The sequence below is a fragment of the Neodiprion pinetum genome, chromosome 4 (genome assembly GCF_021155775.2).
Source record: "Neodiprion pinetum isolate iyNeoPine1 chromosome 4, iyNeoPine1.2, whole genome shotgun sequence".
NCBI classification, from domain to species: Eukaryota; Metazoa; Arthropoda; class Insecta; order Hymenoptera; family Diprionidae; genus Neodiprion; species Neodiprion pinetum.
The window spans coordinates 20,945,821-20,968,208 of NC_060235.2; the positions used below are offsets into that span (position 1 = coordinate 20,945,821).

A 22,388-nucleotide genomic window follows, 5' to 3' on the forward strand; every position below is an offset into this window, starting at 1 on the left:
TCGTGGAATTTTCTAGCTAGCTTAGCGAGGAATGCAGAGTTCTCTTTCTCCAAACATTGTAAACTGACCATACGTGGTTTTCTGCTCTTTCTCTAGTCACTCGCTGCTTTTGCCACCAAAGCGTCGAGACTTCCAAGGCGCCAGTCGGTCTGAACACGCATAATTACCATAACTGTTCCAATACCTTGTGTCTCTTTCTTATCTCATGATGTTGCACTTGCACTTGAACAAGTTTTACCTATATGACTGTAAACTGCAGTAAACGCACAGTATGCAATCTGCGGTTCATAAATCGACAACGTGCTGCACGAGTTTGTCAGATGCAATATCTCCCGAGATTGAGGATCCATCAGGCTATCCTAACAAAAGGAACGCGGTGAACGCCAACCGAGATTTGGCTCGAGGAAAACTTTAGGGCTGGTATTTAGCCTTGAAATAAACTAACACTCAAAAAAAATACGTGACGAATCTTGTTTGCTATATTGCAACATGTGACATGACGAAAAAAATTGTGATTTGAAAAGTGATTTTCCGAATGAATTTACAAAATTGTTATGCCGGCTCGTATATTGTAACTAATTTTTTTCGCTTACTTTTTGTCTACTCGAGTTAATTTTTCACAGGCAAGCGTTATTTAAATAGATTCGAATTTTCTGATCTCAATGTATAACTGTATCAATCATTCGAGAGTCAAATAGATCGTTTAAAGGTCGATATTCGATGAAAGTACTTGATTTTTGCACCGAGTTAAGACAGTCGAATAATATACGGAATAACTGATTACTCGAGCAGGATTAACTGTTGTGCTCATCAATTTGAAGAAACTTGTTTTGACCGTTGACCGTTTCACAGGTGTATCGTATTGTGTGTAGAATAGGTACGCAGATGAAATTAGTCAGTTTCGAGCTCTCTTCTCGAGCAAATCGCGCTGCGCAATTTATACAACCGTGCGATTATACATTCGTGTTACTCTAGTGGTATAGTTATTAATAATCCGAATTCCGATACTACGATTCGTACATAAAATTCATGGAAACAGTTTTGGTGAATATGTAAAATAAAAGAGATTTTCCAAAATCGAGTTCTAACAAATTAACAAATGTGTTATTCCCATCCACATAAATATGTGGATTTTAGTGTTCGAACAGTGATTGTGCTTGTTGATTGGCATTGAATTCCTTAAATACAGTGCGCCTCATTCCGACCATAAAAATTATAAGGCAATATTTGCCATGTACGTTAATTTACTAACAATAAGTCGTTACTTTCAATTACAGTAATGAAATGGGGCCGGTACCTACAAAAAATTTATACAAAATTTATCACTTCGCATTCAAACGTGTTTTATGATTAAACGAAGGTTGATTTCTTGGCACGAAATGTTATTCTTCGACCAAATTTTCCAAACGTGAAACCGAAGACAACCACGATGAACTAGATTGAAAAACGTCTTGCGATATTGAGAAACAATTGGAGAAATTCCAAATTATAATTGAGGAAATCCAGTTATCAACAACTCCTGAGAAATCATATTAGCCTAGTATTTCCAAATACCAAAAGTGTGTTGATAGCCCGGATTCGAAAAATAAATGAGAGAGTGAGCGTTTCATAAATCGTTAAAAATAGATTTTTGGTAACACGAATAACCGTGCTTCAGAAAAAAAAGGCCTAGACTTATCGTTCACCACTTCTAATGTCGCTCTGTGACAAACCGTGCGTCTTCGTAACCAAGCAGCAGAAAAAAATCGTATTGAATGATCTGTCAAGAATTCATTTATATAAGAGAAAAAAAAAAAAAATAGATACGGTTAATTAAAATTGAACAAATTTACACAAAAATTTGTCATTGAAAATATTATCAATTGTTCGTATCTCGATTTACCTCTGTACAAAACAAAAATTGCACTTTCAACAGCCTTCGTTTTAAAATTTTTCGTGTCAATAATTATTTTTAACTATCGAAACTAGATCCTATTTATTACCGCAGTGTGTTGTTATCGTCGTGAGCCAAATCAATTACGTTATGTACGTGGATATGCGGTACTCGGGTACCTACTACGTATTTCATTTGCGAAGGCCGCTTCAATACGGAGAATGAATAACCGGGTTATAACCGTTTCCGTACCTGCAATGTCGGTATTGTGCAACGCAGCCGTTACTACAACGCTCTTGAACGTAACTCGTGAAATAAATTCATCACGAAATCACGCAACGTGTAATAAGAGTGACGTGCTTCCGGCATCCGTTCTCGCAAATTGCATCTCCGACCAACTCGAACGTTTCGAGCTCTCCTGCTGGCTGAGTTAGGTAAGACAGTAATAATAAAAAAAAAACGTTAACTATTAAAAATATAGACTGTATCGTGTCTGAAATCGTTCAATACAATTAGTTATATTAAAATATTACAATCGGCAGATCGACAAACCGATCGCTGTCGAATGGTAAAACAGTACTCTGCAGTCTCTACAATGCCAAGAAGATAGATTAGTTATATTCGTTTCTTCGATTCAAAGAATCGAGAAATCGGATGATGAAACAATGATTGAATGTTTCAGTTTCAGTTTTTATTATATTCATTTCGAATTTAAATTATCTATGACTCGTCAAAATTGGGTAAATTATAGGCTTTAGGGTTTCCCATGATAGTTTTTATTTTTCCTCTGAAAAAAGCATTAATTTTATTTCCGATATCGAATTTTACTCTCGCCTGATACTGTACAAATTGACAATGTAATTCGACTCTGCGAGCTTTTCAAAGACCAGAAAAAAGGTTTTTCTATTTTTATACACGACGAAAGAATGTTTTAAAAACGTGCCATCGTCTGTAGATAGATAAAAATGTTATTTTCTAATTTTCGTAAATTTGGAAAAACACATTTCATTCATTGCTTTGTAACAAAAAAAAAAACGACGCATGGTGTTTAACGATTAAGACCAGACTAAAATTACCATATAAGTTATGTTCGTATAATCTAACAATGAGTACAACGACGCCACTTCTGAAATCGTTATACCTCTTTACATGACGTACGTGCACAATTATTGTACAAGAAGTAGCACAGAATCGAGTGGATTAACGGTGAATTTTACACACACGCATGCATGTGTAAGCATGTATACGTGTGTATTCATACAAACAGTCGCCAGCGTTCCTGAATGGGCAAGGATTGCGTTCGAAAGGCTTCTAACGTTCGATTAAAATGATTAATTTTTTTTCCGCTTGGTCTAGTTTTTCACTCTGTTTCTATAACATTATTCCGCATTGATACTTACCCGTAGATTCTGTATACGGTTATCGGTCTTTATCACACGCACGAGCCGGATAATTTGTTTACTGCATACCTGCCGACAAAAATATGTCAAACCGAGATCGAAAACAGCTCGTTAACACGTATTGCACGCTACCAATGTTACATTTGTACATGGTAAAACAAGGAATTTGGTAACTCATGTGGTGTTCAGGATCAATTCTAACTCGTTAGTTTTTCACACAATATTAACATTACGAAACTCCACCAAGGACATTCGCCGGTGTTTTAATTGAGGTTATTCAATCTAACAATGATCAACTTACTGGAATTGGAGTGTTCGTATTGAAAAAAAAATTAATATTAATACTGCGTAATCGCAAACAAAAAAACAAACTAGATCGAAAGAATCGTTGAAATTTTGAGAGATATACAGTAATAAGACATAAGGAAATTCATGCTCTTGTTATTGATAATTCGCACTTTTGTACAAGCTCGTCCATCGTAATCTTTGAAAATCGGTATCAATCGGTATTGCCAAAAAAAAAAATCGCTACAGATTAGTTACATAGACCGATGAAACTCGGCAATAAATCAGTAAAGATCGTTTGGGAATCGGTAAAAAAATCGATATCGATATTTATGATGTAAAAAGTCTTTCAACGATTTCTCATCAATAATGGTCGAGAAATTTTCGTTGATACTTTTGACGACCAATGCCCTGGGTGAGAGCTAAAATAATTGCACGAGACAATCGCGTGGCAAAAGTGCGTATAGAATTTTTTTGTACGAGTATAAAATTCCGAGTTACATAGATTGTGAAATCTGTTCTCAGGAGCAGTAGCGCGATAATTTTCTACCAAACGATTAAAAAATTGTCGGGCAAGTTCGTGTCTCGTCAATATCTCGAACGATTTCTTACCGATCCCCACCGATTTCTTACCGATTCCAACCGATTTGTTACCGATTCCGCATACCTGACGTCACGTGATCTGTACTGCAATCTTGCAAAACAAGGGCGTCGAATGTAGCCGTCGTGGTTCTCTTTGAAAATAAGTTCCTTGATCGCTAGCGTGGCTGAAACTCGAGGACACGACGCTCGACCTGGAGGGAGGGGAACGCGGAAGACGGTGCCCACCGCGAAAAGCGAAAGTACGAATAATTTCCTAGTCTTAAATGTCATCGAGCCCTGGGTGCGCAGAGTCCGAGTCTTCGCGCATTCGCCTCCGTATCGTTCACCGCAGCAGCGGCCCCCCAATTGCAATTTGTTCGTGGGAGTGAGCCACGTGTTCCTCGTGCCCCGTGCCATCTGCCAAACTTCATTATCCTGCAATTACACCGCCTCAGTCTGTGCGGTTCGAGCAACAGGTTCCGAAGTGTCGTCACGAAGTTTGCCGCGTGTGCACGGTAATCAGCAGCGTCGCGACGCCGATCAATATCAACGCGGCGGCGGCGGCGGTCATACCGTGGAAAAGTTACAGCCAGTATCGTCGGTGTTCAGTGATTTTCGAAATGCAGCTGGCGATGTGGTGATACTAAATTCCTCTTCTTTACCATCCGCGTATTTCGGGATACTGATCCAACAATTTTTCCGCAGCCTTTATCCAGACGCAAGTGAGTCCGAAATAAAAATCTCTTCGATGTCGGTTCTGCGATTTCGTTTGACAATTGTCGTTTATCGCCAGATCGACAAGCTGTCAACGGGACGCTTTTAATTGGCGGATTTTGATAAACACCTTTCGTGAATTTGGTTAAAGTCTTACGTTTCGTGTATCGATGTCAGTTTTAAATCTGGGTCATTGCTACGCCGTTCACAACTTTCGCATACCTGTGGAGTAGCCTGAAATATTTTCAGGTGTATAATTTATTCGCTGCATTCACGCGACATCTGCGATGCTGGTATCGCCTGCATTTCTTCGAATTGTCGATTAAACAGTTCGCTTATCTCGTTTTTCAGGTGATTATGGACGGGAAAATCGACGGACGTGAACCGCGAGACACCGAGTATGGAACGTGAGTGTTGTTTAATAATTTCTCAAACTTTCCATGTGTCCATTGATCGAGGATTTTTGATGCCGGTAATTTTTCAAAATAGGATTCGCAAAAACTGTAGAATTTGTGAGAAACGCTGATTTTTATCGTTATTACCAAAGACATGATTTTAATAACCCAATTGTAACGTAACTGTATCAGTTTTTTACATCATTTGCCAAGCTTGCCAACTTTTCCGATGAATTTTGTGAGGCCACATATTATTCTGTTGAGAAAAAAATTTCATCAATATTCATTATTCACATTGGGCAGTGTACAGAAAAAAAATTCAAGGCTGAATGGCCTATAAATGTAACATATTTTGATACGTAACGTCTAAAGCAGACCTATGACTGTACTTTGGAAGGGTTTAATACTCGCAATCAATTATCTTAAGGTTATGCCCTTGTTTTTTTTTTTTTTTACGACAACATCGAATTAACATCATATTTCCTTTTAGTTCTTTCTCAAGTAAAAATTATATTATTACCATTAGTGTCGTCACTGCATTAATGATCGTCATGCGGAATAAAAGACTACAGATGCCTGACCGATTGGTCCCAATTTCCAAATATTACCGCGGTGTATTTTCAGATCAATAATTCAGAAATTGGCATCACTTGCTAAATCTATTGAGAATATGTCAATTATTATATAATACATACATATTACCTAAAAATAAGGCTTAGTTGATGCTGTTTTCAGTGCCTTATAGAAAAGTAAATGTCAAATATTTTTGCAAATATCAAATGCCGGGTTATATCCGTTTCTGATAGTTGATAAAGGAAAACAGCGGATCAAAAGCAGTCGTGAATGAAACCTCAATAGTGTGAACCTTGCAGGGTGCAATATGAGGAGACCGAGCCACCCAGCTGGATGTTTTGGAAGAAGAGGCGTTACGTCCTGGCAATATTGGCCTTCTTCGGCTTTTTCACGAGCTATATTCTTCGGGTGAATTTGAGCATCGCCATCGTCGCCATGACCGCAAACAACACCAAAATCGACGATGACGGCAATACTTACTACGTAAGTATGCGAATCTGTTACAATACTATACGATGTTGAAGCCAGCGCATTTCGAAACCACTAAATAACACCACAAGAAGAATAAACGTGACGCTTAGCCGGTGAAATACTTTTAATCGTAAGTGCAAAAAGTTCACTCCGCCTTTCACCGATTTTATTCACATTTACTTGCGCTTATAATCTATATTCACATTCTGGTGGTTTTACTTTTCGAATCTGTGTACAAAGATTTCTCTGTAGCAAACTATCTAGTGTGAAGAATTTTTTTTTTCTCGCAAAGAATTTCACGATTTCTCAAACGAATCAGGCAGTTGGTTCCTTTTACAAAGAGTCCTCTCATTTTCTGAGTACCTTCGGCTTGTGCTACACTTTTTTTTTACGATTCTTCGTCGAAGTTTAAAGTGATTTAACAATTTTTATGTCCATTCTTTCCCGTTCTTCCGGTTTCTTCGTGCTCTGCGAAATTTTAGATTCCTTTTTTTAAAGTGTCTGGCAATTTTTCCAGATATTTATTATCAGAGCTAACGATGCCTGTTCTGTTTGATTTACTTACATGTCAAACGACACAAATAAGTTTTTTTCGGATTGAGTTACGCAATTTGGTCAAGCCAGTGAATTCTCATTGAAGGGACAATTCAACGTTTTGTCCTAGAAAATGAAAGCGCCACAACATTGAAACAAAAAGACCAGATAAAGTCATTCTTCGAATAATTCGGATCCATGGATTAATTACAGCCTAGAAGCGGATAAAATCTCACTTATATATTTGTATAAGGAAATGCCAAACGTAATTTTCTTAGAAAAATGACCCATCTTCACGATTGATATTTCCGGAATATGAACATTCACAAACCTACATCTGAAAATTCCTTATCTCGCGAATAACATAAATTAATATATTCATCGAGCTTTGAAAAATTTCGTAACATGAAAAACTATTGTATAATCCCCAATAATGAGAAGCAAAAAAGTCGCATGTTCTCTTTGATAGGAATAATATAATTTATGAATTTCTATATAGGTTGAAGATTACTTAAGCGCTGGTCGCTAGTGCAGGATTATTAACTCCGCGAAGTACAAAGCCGTATACGATATTTATTTTTTTCATCACAATAGCGTTATCGCGATCAGTTTTACGGTGCGATTGATAAATTTTCATTATCATGAATATATACACACATGCAAGCACTCAAGCACTCACCGTTTTCTTATTAAGCCAGAGCAAAATATTCCATATTTAAACATTCTCAATGTCTTGGAATACTCACGGTAATTTATAAGTGAAACAATGAATATTGCGAATGCTATCATCTGAAAATAAATAACTGTAGTTGTACATTGCAGAAAAATTCGACAAATCAACTCGATCCATTCCGTTGAATAATCAAAAAAAATGTCTTATCACAATGATATATCATAACAAAAATAGAAACATCTTTTTATACTAAAAGTATTCAACGAATGTTAATTCTGATGGTCCTTGAAACATATTCAATTGTTAATAATACTCATTTATTTCTACAATAAAACAAACTTATGTTAAATAAACTTATCTTCATCTTGTTAAAAGAATGTTTTTATGACCCGGTAAGGATTCTTTAAATTGTAAATATATTTCTTCCCTTCATACGTATTTTTTTATTTCTAATCAACAATACGACTCTTCTACGTCGTTTAAACATCCTTTCTTTGAATGCTGTCTGACCATTCTTCACGTGATTGTTTTTCTCAATACTCTATTCTGCGGGTTCTATTCTCAACTTCTTTTCACGACTTGTTTGCTGAATTTTACGGACTGAATATCCGTGCACGCGATGTCGACTTGAAGACTACGCCGCGTGAGTAAAACTTCAGGCTAACTTGAAGGCCGTTACACATTTATAATAAAGGTGTAATCACTGTTTGGAGCACAATAAGGTAAATGTTGATGAAACAGCGTTCGGTACAGTCTACCAAGTTGATTCCCACACTGTGAAGCTGGATAACATTCGATTGCTGGCACAGAAATTGATGGATAAATTCTGACCCGAATGGTAGTTGTTACTTGTCAACCTTGTCAACGTTAAAAAAAAGAAGAATGTATTAAAAATTAAATTAAAAAAAAGAAATCAACAACAATCACCATCGATCGTAACGTAATTCAAACGATTTCTTCTTCCAACTTTTACAAATAATTTGAACCTGCAAGTCTTCCTTCAAAGTGGTAAATGCAACGGAAAAATTTTACCCTTATTACGCTTCGAAAATATGAATGCGGAGCCATCATTGACGAGATCAGTCGGGTTGGCTGTACGTGAGTATACATTTACGTACGTCTATCTCGTTATCTAGGTACAATAAAGCATTGATGGTAGTTTAGAGCTAATTCCTGCATTAGAATAAGCGGGTATGGTACGAGTTATATTTAAGGCAGTCGGTTCTTCGATGCGAGATAGCGGCACGGTGTAATAAACTTCTTTCTGCTGGAATGTATTCGTTATGTACGTGCATGTACATAAGTACGTACGACAAATTCCTATTGCGGCATATTTGATAAGCTGAATCGGCGTCCTCGTTGAACGTTTTGTAATGTCAGGGTCATTATCCACTTGTTCACGAATAATTCGCGAATGAAGGCACGGTTCGTCGAATGCATAAGGCAAAAACCTGATCCGCAAAATTTCCTGGTATCTCAAAATTTTATTACAGAATAATATGCACAGGAAAAATCACTCAGAAATATTTTTCCGTGAATTTTTGACGTTGGTTGCTTCGCTATGAATATTAATCACTACTAGATCCTTTTAAAAGTCTCGCAAACAGGTTTATGTAAGCGAAAAAGGAATTCGAGCTATGATGCTTCGTCTAATATTCTCATGAAATTAAATCTGACGAAGATGCACACGATAAAAGACCAAATCTTCATGACATTAATTATAGGTACATGGACAATTTAATATCCTTCATTCGCGTATTCATTCACTTCGACTATTCGTTCAACCACTTACCTCTTGGTTTATACATTTTTTTAACCATTTGAACACTTAATTTTTCTTCTGCTTCTACATAATTTTTCATGGACAATTAGATTTCAATGTACTGTAAACGAACTAAAGATAATTACCAGCTGTTAAACGTTCGTAGATTATTGACTACACTCTGCAAATACGAGCGAATGTTGTTTGACGAAATTTAGCGGTACAGTAAGAAATCGTGAAAATAATCTCAAGTTTCCGGTAGGAATGATAAAGAATATAAAACCTTTTTCGGATTTCAGACATCCGAAAATGAAGAAAGCTAATTCGATAGGTTGCAGAAGTTCCTTTTTTTATCTTCTTATTCAATTACAGTCAACACAGACGATCATATGATGTCTTGAAAGACAATTTTTCTTCCGAGACAGACGAAACGACCGTACACGGAAAAGAATACGGGGCCCTGATGTATCAATTTCGTTTTCCAATTTGTAGAAAACCCAACCCTGTATACAGTTTCAATCGAGCATAAATTGCCGTCGTGAGGGTACAATCCCGTTTTATTTTTCAGGAGCAAGAATTCAACTGGGACTCAAAACTCCAGGGGTTGGTACTGAGCTCCTTTTTTTACGGCTACATCACGACGCAACTGTTCGGTGGATTGCTGGCATCGAAAATTGGGGGAAAAAGAGTTTTCGGTGGTGGCATAGCCGTGACGGCCCTTCTAACCGTCATCACTCCGCCCCTGGTGCGAGTCAATGTTTACATTCTCGTTGCTCTGCGAATCATCGAAGGTGTCTTCGAGGTAAGTAGAACCACCATTGGACGCTGAGTTGTTCGAAACACGGAAAAAGAATTTTTCCCGTGGTATTTTTGTACACACAAACACATGTACAGTAATGTTCGTTAATGCCTTGGACTTCCGGCTAACTTGTTTGCCTTCCGAAACCAAATGCTCTTCGCTTCTATAAGAATTATGTGACAATGACTGGCGATGCAGCCGACGTGAAAGATTGGGATTCATTGTCACATTGTTTGTATAGAACACTGAGAGAAATTTTTAGTTCCGGTTACCGCTCAGTCCTTGACTATTTTCATTTTTTATCAAATCATTTAACAAATGATTTACTCTGTTTCTCAATTATTTTGAGGTAACGACGAATTGGAATCGAAAAGTCTTAGTCCTGGAACCCCCGATCTTATTTCGTTCCTAAAAAGTGGTTACTTTGAGCAGCCAGTTTCAATTCGTCCATATAAGACTCTTACACAACAATCTCAATTAAAAATTGAAATTAGCTACCTATAAAACATCAGAAAACTGCTTTTATGAGAATCGAGGAACTCGTTGAACGCACCTTTTCGAATCTCAAGGATTAAAGACAGTTTTTACTTTGACCTCAAACCATAATTCCAAATTTCTGAACTACTGCGAATGATATATGATAATCTACATGGCATTTATGTGGGAGTAACGGGAAATGTTGACGTTTTCGTAACACAATTACGTGCATTCTTTAAACTTGTTCTTGTTGCTCATTGAAACCTTGAGTTTTCAGGGTGTCACATATCCATGCATTCACGCGATATGGGCGAAGTGGGCACCGCCGTTGGAAAGATCGAAACTGGGCACCCTGGCGTTTTCCGGAAGTTTCATAGGAACCGTCGTCGCGATGCCCGTCAGCGGTATCATGGCTGATCGCCTGGGATGGGCGTCGATTTTCTACTCCTTCGGAGCATTCGGCATCATCTGGTACATCGTGTGGACGATTTTCGTCACCGACGACCCGGAGGACGACCCCTACATCTCGAAAGCGGAGCTCAGACACATAAAGGGGTCGCTTAACCAGGTTGACAACGAGGTCAGTAGATCGATTTAGTTCATATTTGACTTGGTACCAAAGGGAAATGAGGTCAACCAATCGAAGACCGTTGAAACGGGTGTATTCTAAAATAAAAGTATGACTACATGTCGAACAGATGTTCACGAATGCCCGATAGATTGTCAGCTTACAGTCAATGGTGTGAGAACTAACTAGTCATCATCAAGAAACAGTCAAACACAACATCGGAGTTTCCATAATTACCAGATTTTGTTCATCCTGTTACTACATTCCTTGTGGTGAGTTCTAGAAATGATGTCTAGTTTCTGTTTTGACTTCGTTTTGATGCCAACATTTTTCAAGGACAACGAATGAATTGAACATGGGATCGATACAGCTTTGAATTCAGGCTTTTTTTGACAGTCATTATCATGTCTAAGGTGAATATTCACCGTATTATCTGACAATTTCATCAATCAAATTTTTCATCTTTCAAGACAGTGAAATGATAGTTGACATCCCGACATGTATGCTACCTGGGAAAATTTTAGAACCTATGGAGACGGAAACAGAAGAAGCAAATGATCGCTTCTGATTACGAAAACTCGGAACAATGTGTTCACGCTGAATTTATAATTATTCTTAACATGTTGCAGAAAGTTGTTCATCCTTGGAAAGACATCATAACCTCGATGCCAGTCTGGGCAATAGTTGCAGCTCACTTCAGTGAGAATTGGGGATTTTACACGATGCTGACTCAGCTGCCTACATTTTTATCGGGTAAGTGTGGGAGTCGTGAGAAATCAAGTAATTTTTCCCCATCTACAGAAGTGAGATAGAATTATAAAGTACGTAATTGATACTGATCATCGCTCTGATAGCGGCTCGTTACCTATAACACAGTGACGAATATGGTTGAATTATTCACCGCAGAGATGAATAAAAATGATGCAATGAAATTAGATCGAATGTCTGCTGAAAATGCTTTTTGGGCAGAATGCGGTATTCAGCAGAAAGGGACGCGTTGCTTCCGCCGAAAATTTATCGAGATATCTCTCTTTCCTCCGTACTAATGGAGGCCCCGTGGTAGCAATTAAGGGGTAATTAGCGTATAATTTATCGTTGCAGATACACTGGACTACAAACTTGAGAAAAGCGGATTTGTGTCTGCGTTACCCTACCTGGCAATGGCCATAATGCTTCAGGCTGGAGGATACGTTGCAGATTATTTACGAGAGCATAAGATACTGACGACAACTCAGGTAGCCATTATCTTGCGGCTTGCATGGTTATCTGCCGCAGTGTCCTGAAATTTACGACCATTCGTTTTTTCACTCAGGTCCGCAAGACCTTCAATTGTCTGGGCTTCGTCAGCCAAACGATATTCATGATGTGCGCAGCCTTCATAATGACTCCGGTCAGCGTCATCCTCTGCATCACGATCGCCATTGGCTTGGGGGGTTTATCCTGGGTTGGCTTCAGGTGAATTGGATACTTTTTCCTCGCCAAAATTAACCAGTCCGACTCGTTGTTGAAAACGGATGAAAATCCGAACTTAAATCGTTTCTTTTTCTTTATACCCTTCGATATTTCTCGCAGCGTTAATCATCTCGATATTGCACCGCAACATGCGAGCGTTCTCATGGGATTTGGAAACACCATTGCCACCGTACCTGGTATCGTCAGTCCCATCATCACCGGATACATTGTTCAAAATAAGGTGAGTAAATCGAACGGGTGGGTACAATCTTCGTGGAATCGTCTTCACGTCAAGGTTCCCTGCTGAAACGAAGCTGAAGTCCCGAACTTCTTTCTCGTCTCGAGTTGAAGAGCTCGACGTTCAATCTTTGCTTTCGTGATAAGTTTACGTTCACTTTCAGTCTGCTGCCGAATGGAGGATAGTCTTCATCATCGCGGCGACGATCTACATAGCAGGTGCCGTAATATATGGAATATTTGCCTCCGGGGAAGTGCAGCCCTGGGCAATGAAGTCGAAGAACAGAAACGAGACGGGGTACGACAATCCGGCCCTCGAAGTGGAGACGTTCACTAAGTGAATAGGTCAGCGGTTTCAGAAACTGGGTAATTACCGCATTCGTCTTCCGTACCAGAGAGACCAGTAAATCGTAATCTTCACTCTGAAGCAGCACATTGGGAAATGTCAACGATGCGTGTCACGCTGAAGTCGAAAGACGGTGTTTTCAATGTGCGGCTGTGCACGAAGTAAGCGCAAATTTCCATGATTTTCACGATTACATGTATTACGGTCGTGATTCGGACGATTGTGTAGGTATCAAATTGCAGGTTATAGTGTATACGTGTATAAATGGTGAATTAAACCTCGCAAATGACTTAAAATAAAGCACTTTATTTTTGTTACAGTTTTGAGTTTTCTTATTCCCGACGAAAATATTTACTTGTGCAAAATCTGAGTACGTTTCAACCAGCATTCTCTGGACCTAAAAGTGAGATGAATAAGCATACAATCAGACACAATCAACGAGATTTCTAACGCATTTGTCCATTCAGTTACCTATGAAGCTGAGTAGAACCGGCAAAAATATGAGACCATGCGCTGCGCCGATCAAAACTATGCCGAGGTACATCCGAAAGTAGAACACTTGGAATATTTGAGATTTGGCAAACGCCAATACCACGATACCAGCGAACTTCGTCAGCGTTATGCCGGAAAACACCTGCAAAGGTGTAAAGCACCGTTACGATCATCGCTATTAATCTCCTTCACTGCGTGGACAAGTTTTTCAAATTTATTGTCAACAGAACAAGAACAAAAGATCCGCAGCACGGCTTTAACAAATAAATTACTCACAGAGCTTCCCATTCCAGTCAAAGTCTCGGAGACTCTTTCCATCCTAGTTGAGCCTTTGTGTTTTAAATACGAATGGACGATGTGGCTGCAGAACTCGACGGATATTCCCATTGCCTGATGAGGGATAAAACGAAAGAATCAGACGAGGTCATTGCGAGTTGTTTGAGATTGGAAGAAACTTACCACAACCAGATTGACCAATGATACAGCATTCAGCGATATGCTCCACCAGTACATCACTCCTCCCAGATTTATCACGATCATGACAACGTTCAAGGCAACGACGAAGGCTGAGAAGAGGGAAAGTCCGGTCAGTATGAAGGTGGCGCAAAATATCACAACCACCGACAAACTCAGGGAGGTCAAGGCTTCTGTCCAGATCGTGAGGTACTGCTCGTAAAAGACGTAGAACACGCTGTGAAACATGAGTATTGTGCATCAGTCCATAGATCCGAAGAACATGAAGTACATCAAAACTATGATTTGGTAAAAGCGAATTGATGCATCGAAGTAGTGTCAGAGCAAAGTAGTTCAGTGACACAAGTATCAGACCTGTAAGGGAAGACCTCGATCTCCGTATCAGTGACGCCAGCGTTGTTGATCATGGTCGTTATGTTAGCAGCAATGGATCTTGCAGCTCTCAACGACTCGTACCAGTCCGCCGAGTCTTTCAATGGCGTGTGGTAAGTGCCGAAGTAGCTGTCACCGACATCCATTTTCCCATATTGGTCCGTGTAGTAATTTACCGCCTACATTGAAACATGTTTAGTTGCCTGGTAAATTCAATCGGCAATTGCTACTTACGTCTGCATACGAAGCTAAACCACTCTTTGCGCAATCCTCGTCGGGGATATCCGTTAAAAAGTAATCAAGGTACGTCCTGAAGCTTTCGACATCCGGTCTGATTCCCAAATCGTCAGTACCGATAGAGCACGTGCCGCAAATACTTGATACTGTGGATTTGAAATCGATTTCTCATTTGCATTTTTTCTACTTTTCTCTATGTCTGAGTCGATTCGCTTTGCGAACCTTCAGCCCGGTAGCAGTAGAAATCGATTCGCTTACCGATGGAGTGTGGACAGTAGGAACTATTACTGTAGTAATATTTGCAGCATCCGTCAATGGTTGACCAATCAAAGTAATCGTCAAGCCAGGATGACGCTGCATTTTGAATAAACGATCTGGAGAGAAATAATTTTTATGTCACGTTGTACGCACAAAAACACCTGTCTTTGAAATGATGTTCAGAGATAAAACAGTGATGAACAACTTTAGATTTTCATAGTACAGTTTCAATAAATGTGAAAACTCACTCTGAGGACTGTTTTGACGCCGAGTATAGTTGCGTGCTCAAAGAATCAACGTTGCAGCCCTGCCCACCGCATATTATATCTTGAACACCGTCGAGGGAATAATTAAGTCCTTCTTTTACGACGAAATAAACGGGCGGACCCATCGAAAGCAATTCTTGCATGTACTATGAAACGAAAAGAAAAACCACGGTGATATCGTTATCTGTAAGTGGTTTCTTTCTCCATGCCTGAGAGAGAGAGTAATTATCTCACCTGGAAATACTTGAGGACGTATGAGTCGTCAGGCATAGCCAACTGCTGATCCAAGCCCACTTCAACGTTCGGCCATACAACAATACTGATGACAAGGAAGCAGGTGAATAAAACCAGGACAATGATCCTGACGGGTTTGAGCAAGAGACAAGGAGTGTAGTACCGTTTGAAAACCGAGTACACTAGCCCCTTGCCCGGCACTTGTTTCTCATCCGTATTGAGGGAAAAGCAACAGCAGACATCCCACCGGTTGGACTGAAAGCATGTTTGGTGAGTTAAGGAAAAGAATTTCCATTTGAAACAGTTAGTATGTTTTTCACAACCGGGACGTTCCTCATTCCCATTCGGCTATTACACTCACCTCGATTCGTTCAGCGTCCAAAGCCAGAAGGCTAACGAAGGCGGTGATTTGAAGACAGAAGTTCAACGCGATAGCGACTGAGGCGTACCAGGCGAACGTTTGCACAGCGGGCATGGTAGACAATCCACCTATAATTGTCCCGTATGAAAGCCAAGATTGTAATACAGACGGTACTTTTCTGTTGTTTTAAAGCCACCATCAACTCACCGATCAGGAAGCAAAGACATTCCGAAGTGCTCGTCAATAACATGGAGGGCCCAACCGATCCAACAATGCGGCCAATATGCTCAGGCACTGACTCTCCCGGCTGCCTAGGGTTCCTCTGATAATTCTGAACCATGATAAAAATGTTGTCGACTCCGACGGCGAGCACCAAGAACGGAATTACCTGGTGGAAAGAAGCAGTTGAATTGCACGGCCAAACAAGCGAAGAAATTCGATGACGGGACAGTCTGGCTTACCTCAATAACCAACAACGACGTTGAAACTTCCAAGTACCCGAATATTCCGATGGAGCATGCGACCGAGAGCAAAACGATAACGATTCCGCTGACGCTGAGCGTTATTCTACTGTGCACCTGAAAAATCGGAGGAGCTGGATTTTTTTCCATTGGAATGAATAGCTGGAAGGATACGCCTCAAGATTTTCCCCAACTCACAAAGCAATTCATCGAAGCACTGAACTTTCCCAAGGCTAGAACAATGTACACGAACATAACACAATAGCTGATCACCACTGTCGATACTTCCGCTTCTGAGGTTCTAGCTATCTCGTCCTCAATTGACCGTTCGCTCGAATAGGCAATCTCCATCGTGTCCGGTCGTTCGTTAGCATCCCAGTTCTCCATGAAAGCTATGAACCTAGTCATTGACAGAGAGTATTATGCGTGACCTCAATTTTCGAGCAACGGAAGTAACCGATGACCAACGCTTTTCGAATAAGAAGTGGAAGAAAATGCTGAATGCTTACTTTGATTCCCAAGCCAGAGCTGGTGCCAGAGATTCTTCGTCCAAATAATTGTTTACCATGTACGTGAGTGCAAGCCCAGTCGCCTTTATGTAGTCTGAGGAATCGTAGCTCTCTTGACCGTCCACAAGGAAACCACCCAAAGCCACTGCAGGAATGATCGGCCCTTTGTACGTAGATATGCAATCGGTATTATAAGCGTTCCTAGGGTCAAAAAACGATCCCGGTTAACTCATCTACAATTTGACTTATTGAACGACAATGATGATTGTCGGTTCACGACAGAGACAATAATCCGTCGAAATGAAGCGGAATATCATACTGTAGGCATTTGTAGAGATGATCGAGATAGTTGGTTTCATATCCACCGGATGTTGACGTCTCGTTGAAAGTATCAAGACTGTACTGAAAGTAACCCCAGATATTCTGGATCGTGCAGAGTGACAGCGTTACTCCACCACTGAACTCGTTTTGGACTGGAGCATAACAGATTTTTTCCAAACCTTCGTCAGTGTCCTGGCCAATCTGTGAATTTTCATCAATTAAACGCAAATGACAGATATGGGAATTTTCATCCGTTCGCCACTGTTACATTTCGTGTAGTGTTACTCACATCTATGATTTGTTGATGAAGGTCGTATATGGTCAACAAGAACTCCCTGTTGAAAACTGGACCAAATTCCAGCTCATCAGTGGTGGTGTTGTGCAATATCTATAAAATCCGATAAACATGCAAACAGTAAAGAACAAATTGGTAATTTTCAGGCCAATCTCTATGGACAAATCGCCGTACCGTGTCGAGTCCTACGGGCTTTATGAAGATCTGCTCAGTTCGGTAGAACGGTTGAAAATGCTCGTCGAAGAAGTCCTTCTCGATTCTCGACTGGCTTGTTGGCGCTGCCCAAATTTCAATGGGGTTCGTGGTTATCGACAGATATTTTATGCCGTAGCACATAAGAATTATTAAATAAGTCCAGGCGCAGAGGACAAGTACCGGCTGCCTTGCGAATCCTGTTAGAAAAAGTTTCGATGAATATCTTCAAAGGTCAAGTTCTTCAAACAAGTACGTCGAAGAGGGTGCCCCGTTAATGAATGTATTTTCTCACCATATCCTAAGGCCCTGAAGAGCGTTTCCAAATATCTGTTGAACGCTTCACCAGCGTTGTGGTATTTTGATCCAAAAGAAGAAGGTTTACCTAAAACAGATTATTTTGTCAAATGCAAAATCCTGATATCAACAGCGTAAAAAAGAACAAGAGCTCACCGGAAGCGGGGTATTTCCTCCTCATCAACGTCACCGTCGTGGTGGACCCCGCACTCAAGACAATGACGATTATTCCAGCGATGATACCCCATCCGCTGATGCCAAACAACAGAAAAGTGCTCGTGCTCAGATCTAGTTCGGTTACGGGACAACTATCATCGCAATCGACGCAGCTGCAGGCCAGTGAAGAGTTCTGAAAGCAGGAGATTCAAGTCCACAAACTGAGGCAATTCAGGTCAGAAAAGATTTGATAATTGTCAGACCATATGTGGTGAGTTACTCACGTCGTAAGCTTCGTCGCAGGTCTTTGTCTCGGGGTTTAAGGAACTGTTCGACGACAGAGAGTCATCGGCGTCCCATACGTAGGTCATTTGGAAAGGGACGAGACCGTCGTCGCTCGCTGTTCCCATGTACTCGTACCACCTTCGAGAATTTTAGCATCATTAACGTCAACGACATCGTGCAACAAGATAGACGTTTTCGTTCAAAGGATGGTAGGAAAACATCGTTTCGATTATACATATTATCAATCACGCAATAATGACTTCTGATGAATCCCGCGAATCATACAAGTTATCAGTCAACATCGCCAGGTGGTTTCGTGATCGTCGATTAATTACTATACATTCAGAGTATCCTATTAAAGTCGAAATAATAAGTGAGAATAGTAATAATAATAATCTCGTAGCTGATTAGCGATTAACTGGAAGATTTGAGCACACGTGCATGCTAAGCTAAGTCTATCGTGGCAATCTTGCTCGGCTCAAGAAGCAGGGCAGATACTCTGTGCATAGATTGTAATAAGGCATCGAGGCATCGGTGTCAATCTCGTAGCTATCTAACCAGGGGAATTTTATGCCGTAACACCCTGTAGCTGACGAACAAATTCAGCAGGTGCCTTGTCAATCGACCCAAAACGCTTTATCGACGACAATAATGAGCTAATTAAACACCGCATGACGCTGCCGTTTACATATGCCTAATCACACGTATACACTCACGATTGTAGAAATTCGTATTCCAATTTCCAAACAGCTCGAATTAAACAGGATTTCTAATGACTCGGTAAATCTGCAAAACTCACAATTTATACGTGCATCTGCTGGCTCCGTAAGGTCCGCATGCCAAATCCATAGCCAAATTTCCACTAGCCGGGTGAAGAACACCTGAACACGAGTTGTAAGTACCTTCGGCATATTCTTCCCCTAAATAGATCTGCGAAGAGAAAGTGACAAAAACTTGAATCGCGCTCTTATTAGTGTACCAGGAACCAGAATTACTCATACAAAAAATATACTGTTCAAATTTATGATGACTCTCTAGGTATCGAGTGACAACTGATGAAAGCTCAGTATGTGCGGTTATAGATCAATGACGATGTTGATGGCAGTTGTACCAGTAATCGCTCGTGATGAAAATGCAACTGATCAATTATACTAATCTTTCTGCAAATTATTATCAATATTAGTGTTCACTGAAATTTGATTCATTCATCGATGGATTGTTATCATTATGAGCAACATTTCTACTGCATTTATAACTTAGGATTTTCTATCGCACCTGAACTTCGTTTATGTACTGGACAACTTCGTCGTCCACAGTGGCGTTCAGGATTTCAACGTTATACATGAATCTGCTCTGATCTGGAGCACAGCTGAAGTCACAAATGGATCTGAACATGTTCTTCGCACATGTAGCACACCTCCCGAAGACACCTTCAGCCATCGACATGCTCGAGTCCATGTCGATGATCTGCTGAGCATCGCAGCACACGAGAGGAGTATCTGAACATTGGTTCACAGACCATGTAATTACACCAGTATTTTTACCTGGCTTGTTCTTAGCCTGATCGATTTTCAAAATACGCTCAAAGTTTATCCCGACGACTAACCAGTTTCATTCTCAAAAAAGTGCGGACATCTGTTGTAGAGGATAGCTTCTGCCGTCGAGTTGTTGATCAGCTGACCAGTCGTCGATGATGGACAGTTGTAGGTCGATGCCCCAGACGTGTAGCACTGGCCGTACCACACGCAGGTATATTCATCGTCGCCGATTGACGAGGCGAGGATAAGTGAAACCAGAAAGACGGTGAGAGAAAAATTCTTCATTCTGAAAATGAACGCCCTTATTGAAGTTCCTGAACTTTGATTTGTAAAGTAAAGGCAGACGGATTGCCGCCGGTTGACTATTTTCAGATTAAATTCTCACCTCGAGTATTTGGTGTTTGCCTTTTCCGTTCTCAGATTAAACGAGATCACCGTTCACCTAACGGTTCGGCAAAAATTTAATGATTTTTGACGGATCTGACACCTTACTGACTCATCATACACACCCGAACTTGTAACGGGATTGAGGTCGGCTGAATCCCGGCGAAGACTGGCCAGCCAAATCGAAGCCGGTGTGAAATCCCGGTAAAAATCTTGATTCTTTATCGTCCAAACCTTTTCATCTTATCGCGCAGCTGAGAGACTTGTTTCTGATCACCAGATAGATTATCTATTTTCTATACACGTACTTACATTGTTGAGCGATTTTTCAATCCAATCCGTTTACTCATGCAGCTGGCCCGTTTAACCTCCTATTACAGGTGTTTGTATAGAGAGTAAAGTGTCGATTTTCTTATCAATAACGGTTTGTCTAAAGTACGGTAACTACTTTTTTTTTTTTTTTGTAATTGTTTTTTTCCTCGAACGTTACAACCGAGACACCTGCAAGGTGTGACATTGACATATATAACTCATACGCATCTGTGCAGAGTGCAGATAAGCGTCCGATGACAGTTTTAATTGTGAATAATTGTTGCTCTGTATCAGTCACGCTTTCGAAATAGGAAAAGACCTAAAAATCTCGTTTTCAGTTACGTCGCAATCACTTCTTCAAAGAAACCCATTTTTCATCGAATCAAAGATACGATCAGTTGTATAAGAGAATTAGCTTAACACCTTCTGAAACTAATCACAGTTTCAAAATCAATGAAATCCGTAATTTGATTTTTACCAGAGGTATTCACGAAGAAAGTGAAATTGTTTATGAGCTTGGTGAACTGAACTTATTTGAAAAAACCTCCAAAAAAAGGTTCGTACCGTTATTGTATTTTCTTTCCTCCACCTTACTGACAATTTAAGTGTTTCGGAACACATTAACGAGAAGTATCTGTAATGTTATTATATTTTCTAACTTTTCTTACTCGTGGAATTGCTAGGTTCCAGAATTAATTCCGGTTAATTTTTAAGCGATTTGTCCTTTAACTTCCGTAAGCACGCGCCGACGCTTCCTCGTTTTATAAATGACAGTGAAAGCAGTGTGATTTCTGAGGTACCGGTGAGAGGAAAGAAATAGGATTGAACACATATCGGATATTTTCGTAATGATTAATCATATTTTAATGACACAATGATCGTACAAATGATTCTTTTACAAATGAACAATTGTCTCGTCGCAGGATGAGAATTAAAATGATAGAATAATATTAATCATAATAATACAAATAATATAAATCATAACAATGATAATGATAATATCGACAGTAAAACAATAACAACAATAATAATAACAATAACAGCAACAACAAATAAATATTATTACATCTTCTATGAATAATAATATATGTATAGTATATTATAATATATAATTAGAGTAATAATAGAAACCATACAATGGAAAAGGGGGTCTTAACAACAGAAATTAAAGTTCTTACGATTTGATTACAATGTAAACGGAAGATATTGGAAAGACATTATTTCCTCTTATCATACATTCTTATATATGTCTCTATGTTCGTACGTGTGTGTATTTGAAGACTTGGAAACGTAAAAATTCGTAATGGGTTCATAAAATTCATGAGCGAAAACCGTTTACGCCCTAACGAATTTTTGCGTGTCAATTAGCCCTGTCAAGTATGTCTTTCGCATGTTTGTAGGCATGTGTTACATACATACATTATATATGTATAGTTCTCAGTTCAGCTGATAATACAAGATAAATAATTAAACTCGTATCATTTCACTCGGAAACGTACCTGTATAGTTATGTACGTGAGATAAAAGTTATATGCAGATGAAATAAGGATTTTAAAAGAAGAACAAGGAAGAATAAATAACCGTGAGACAACCTACTAAAAGAAGGAATGAAAAAACCTGAAATAAATATATATATATAATATATATATATATGTACGCCCTTATCTCAAATACTTCGTGTGTACGTATTGCATTTATAATGTATGTTCGTATTCGTCGATAATACACATAATTCAACTTTAGCGATAAATTTTCACTATGAAACGGCACAATAATTAATAATAATTCGATAAGGATAATAAT

The 22,388-nt window shown here is 39.5% G+C and overlaps 2 protein-coding genes across 8 annotated transcripts; one reads left to right on the plus strand and one right to left on the minus strand.

The window, feature by feature from the left end:
- Positions 1 to 13,460, plus strand: MFS9 (major facilitator superfamily transporter 9). 7 transcript variants are annotated; one of them, XM_046622579.1, is made up of 11 exons: positions 1 to 58; positions 4,321 to 4,400; positions 5,206 to 5,261; positions 6,122 to 6,305; positions 9,831 to 10,064; positions 10,816 to 11,118; positions 11,736 to 11,859; positions 12,208 to 12,341; positions 12,419 to 12,561; positions 12,679 to 12,799; positions 12,960 to 13,460. In XM_046622579.1, the coding sequence occupies exons 3-11, from the start codon at positions 5,212 to 5,214 to the stop codon at positions 13,134 to 13,136; spliced, it is 1,470 nt and encodes a 489-aa protein (XP_046478535.1). In that variant the 5' UTR covers positions 1 to 58; positions 4,321 to 4,400; positions 5,206 to 5,211; the 3' UTR covers positions 13,137 to 13,460. The 7 variants fall into 7 exon arrangements, with proteins under 7 accessions (XP_046478535.1, XP_046478533.1, XP_046478530.1 ...); XM_046622577.2 differs by lacking the exons at positions 1 to 58; positions 4,321 to 4,400 and adding an exon at positions 289 to 420; XM_046622574.2 differs by lacking the exons at positions 1 to 58; positions 4,321 to 4,400 and adding an exon at positions 914 to 2,307.
- LOC124217187 (NPC intracellular cholesterol transporter 1 homolog 1b) lies at positions 13,428 to 20,446 on the minus strand. The gene is made up of 24 exons (XM_046622568.2): positions 20,275 to 20,446; positions 19,958 to 20,175; positions 19,627 to 19,850; positions 19,151 to 19,281; positions 18,351 to 18,489; positions 18,067 to 18,259; positions 17,909 to 17,998; positions 17,596 to 17,813; positions 17,416 to 17,514; positions 17,125 to 17,327; positions 16,806 to 17,006; positions 16,495 to 16,696; positions 16,297 to 16,413; positions 16,043 to 16,223; positions 15,836 to 15,963; positions 15,475 to 15,729; positions 15,223 to 15,386; positions 14,975 to 15,090; positions 14,714 to 14,862; positions 14,462 to 14,658; positions 14,093 to 14,324; positions 13,910 to 14,023; positions 13,613 to 13,775; positions 13,428 to 13,538 (listed from the first exon to the last, which is right to left on the minus strand). The coding sequence occupies exons 2-24, from the start codon at positions 20,172 to 20,174 to the stop codon at positions 13,519 to 13,521; spliced, it is 3,753 nt and encodes a 1,250-aa protein (XP_046478524.1). The 5' UTR covers position 20,175; positions 20,275 to 20,446; the 3' UTR covers positions 13,428 to 13,518.
- Positions 20,447 to 22,388: the final 1,942 nt, after the last annotated feature.

Coding starts and splice junctions, on each gene's coding strand:
- MFS9 (XM_046622579.1), top strand. CDS start 5,212: ATGGACGGGAAAATCGACGGACGTGAACCGCGAGACACCGAGTATGGA. Junction 5,262..6,121: donor CGAGACACCGAGTATGGAAC/GTGAGTGTTGTT, acceptor TGAACCTTGCAG/GGTGCAATATGAGGAGACCG. Junction 11,119..11,735: donor TTAACCAGGTTGACAACGAG/GTCAGTAGATCG, acceptor AACATGTTGCAG/AAAGTTGTTCATCCTTGGAA.
- LOC124217187 (XM_046622568.2), bottom strand. CDS start 20,174: ATGAAGAATTTTTCTCTCACCGTCTTTCTGGTTTCACTTATCCTCGCC. Junction 19,851..19,957: donor CTTTTTTGAGAATGAAACTG/GTTAGTCGTCGG, acceptor ACCAATGTTCAG/ATACTCCTCTCGTGTGCTGC. Junction 16,414..16,494: donor GTGCTTCGATGAATTGCTTT/GTGAGTTGGGGA, acceptor CCGATTTTTCAG/GTGCACAGTAGAATAACGCT.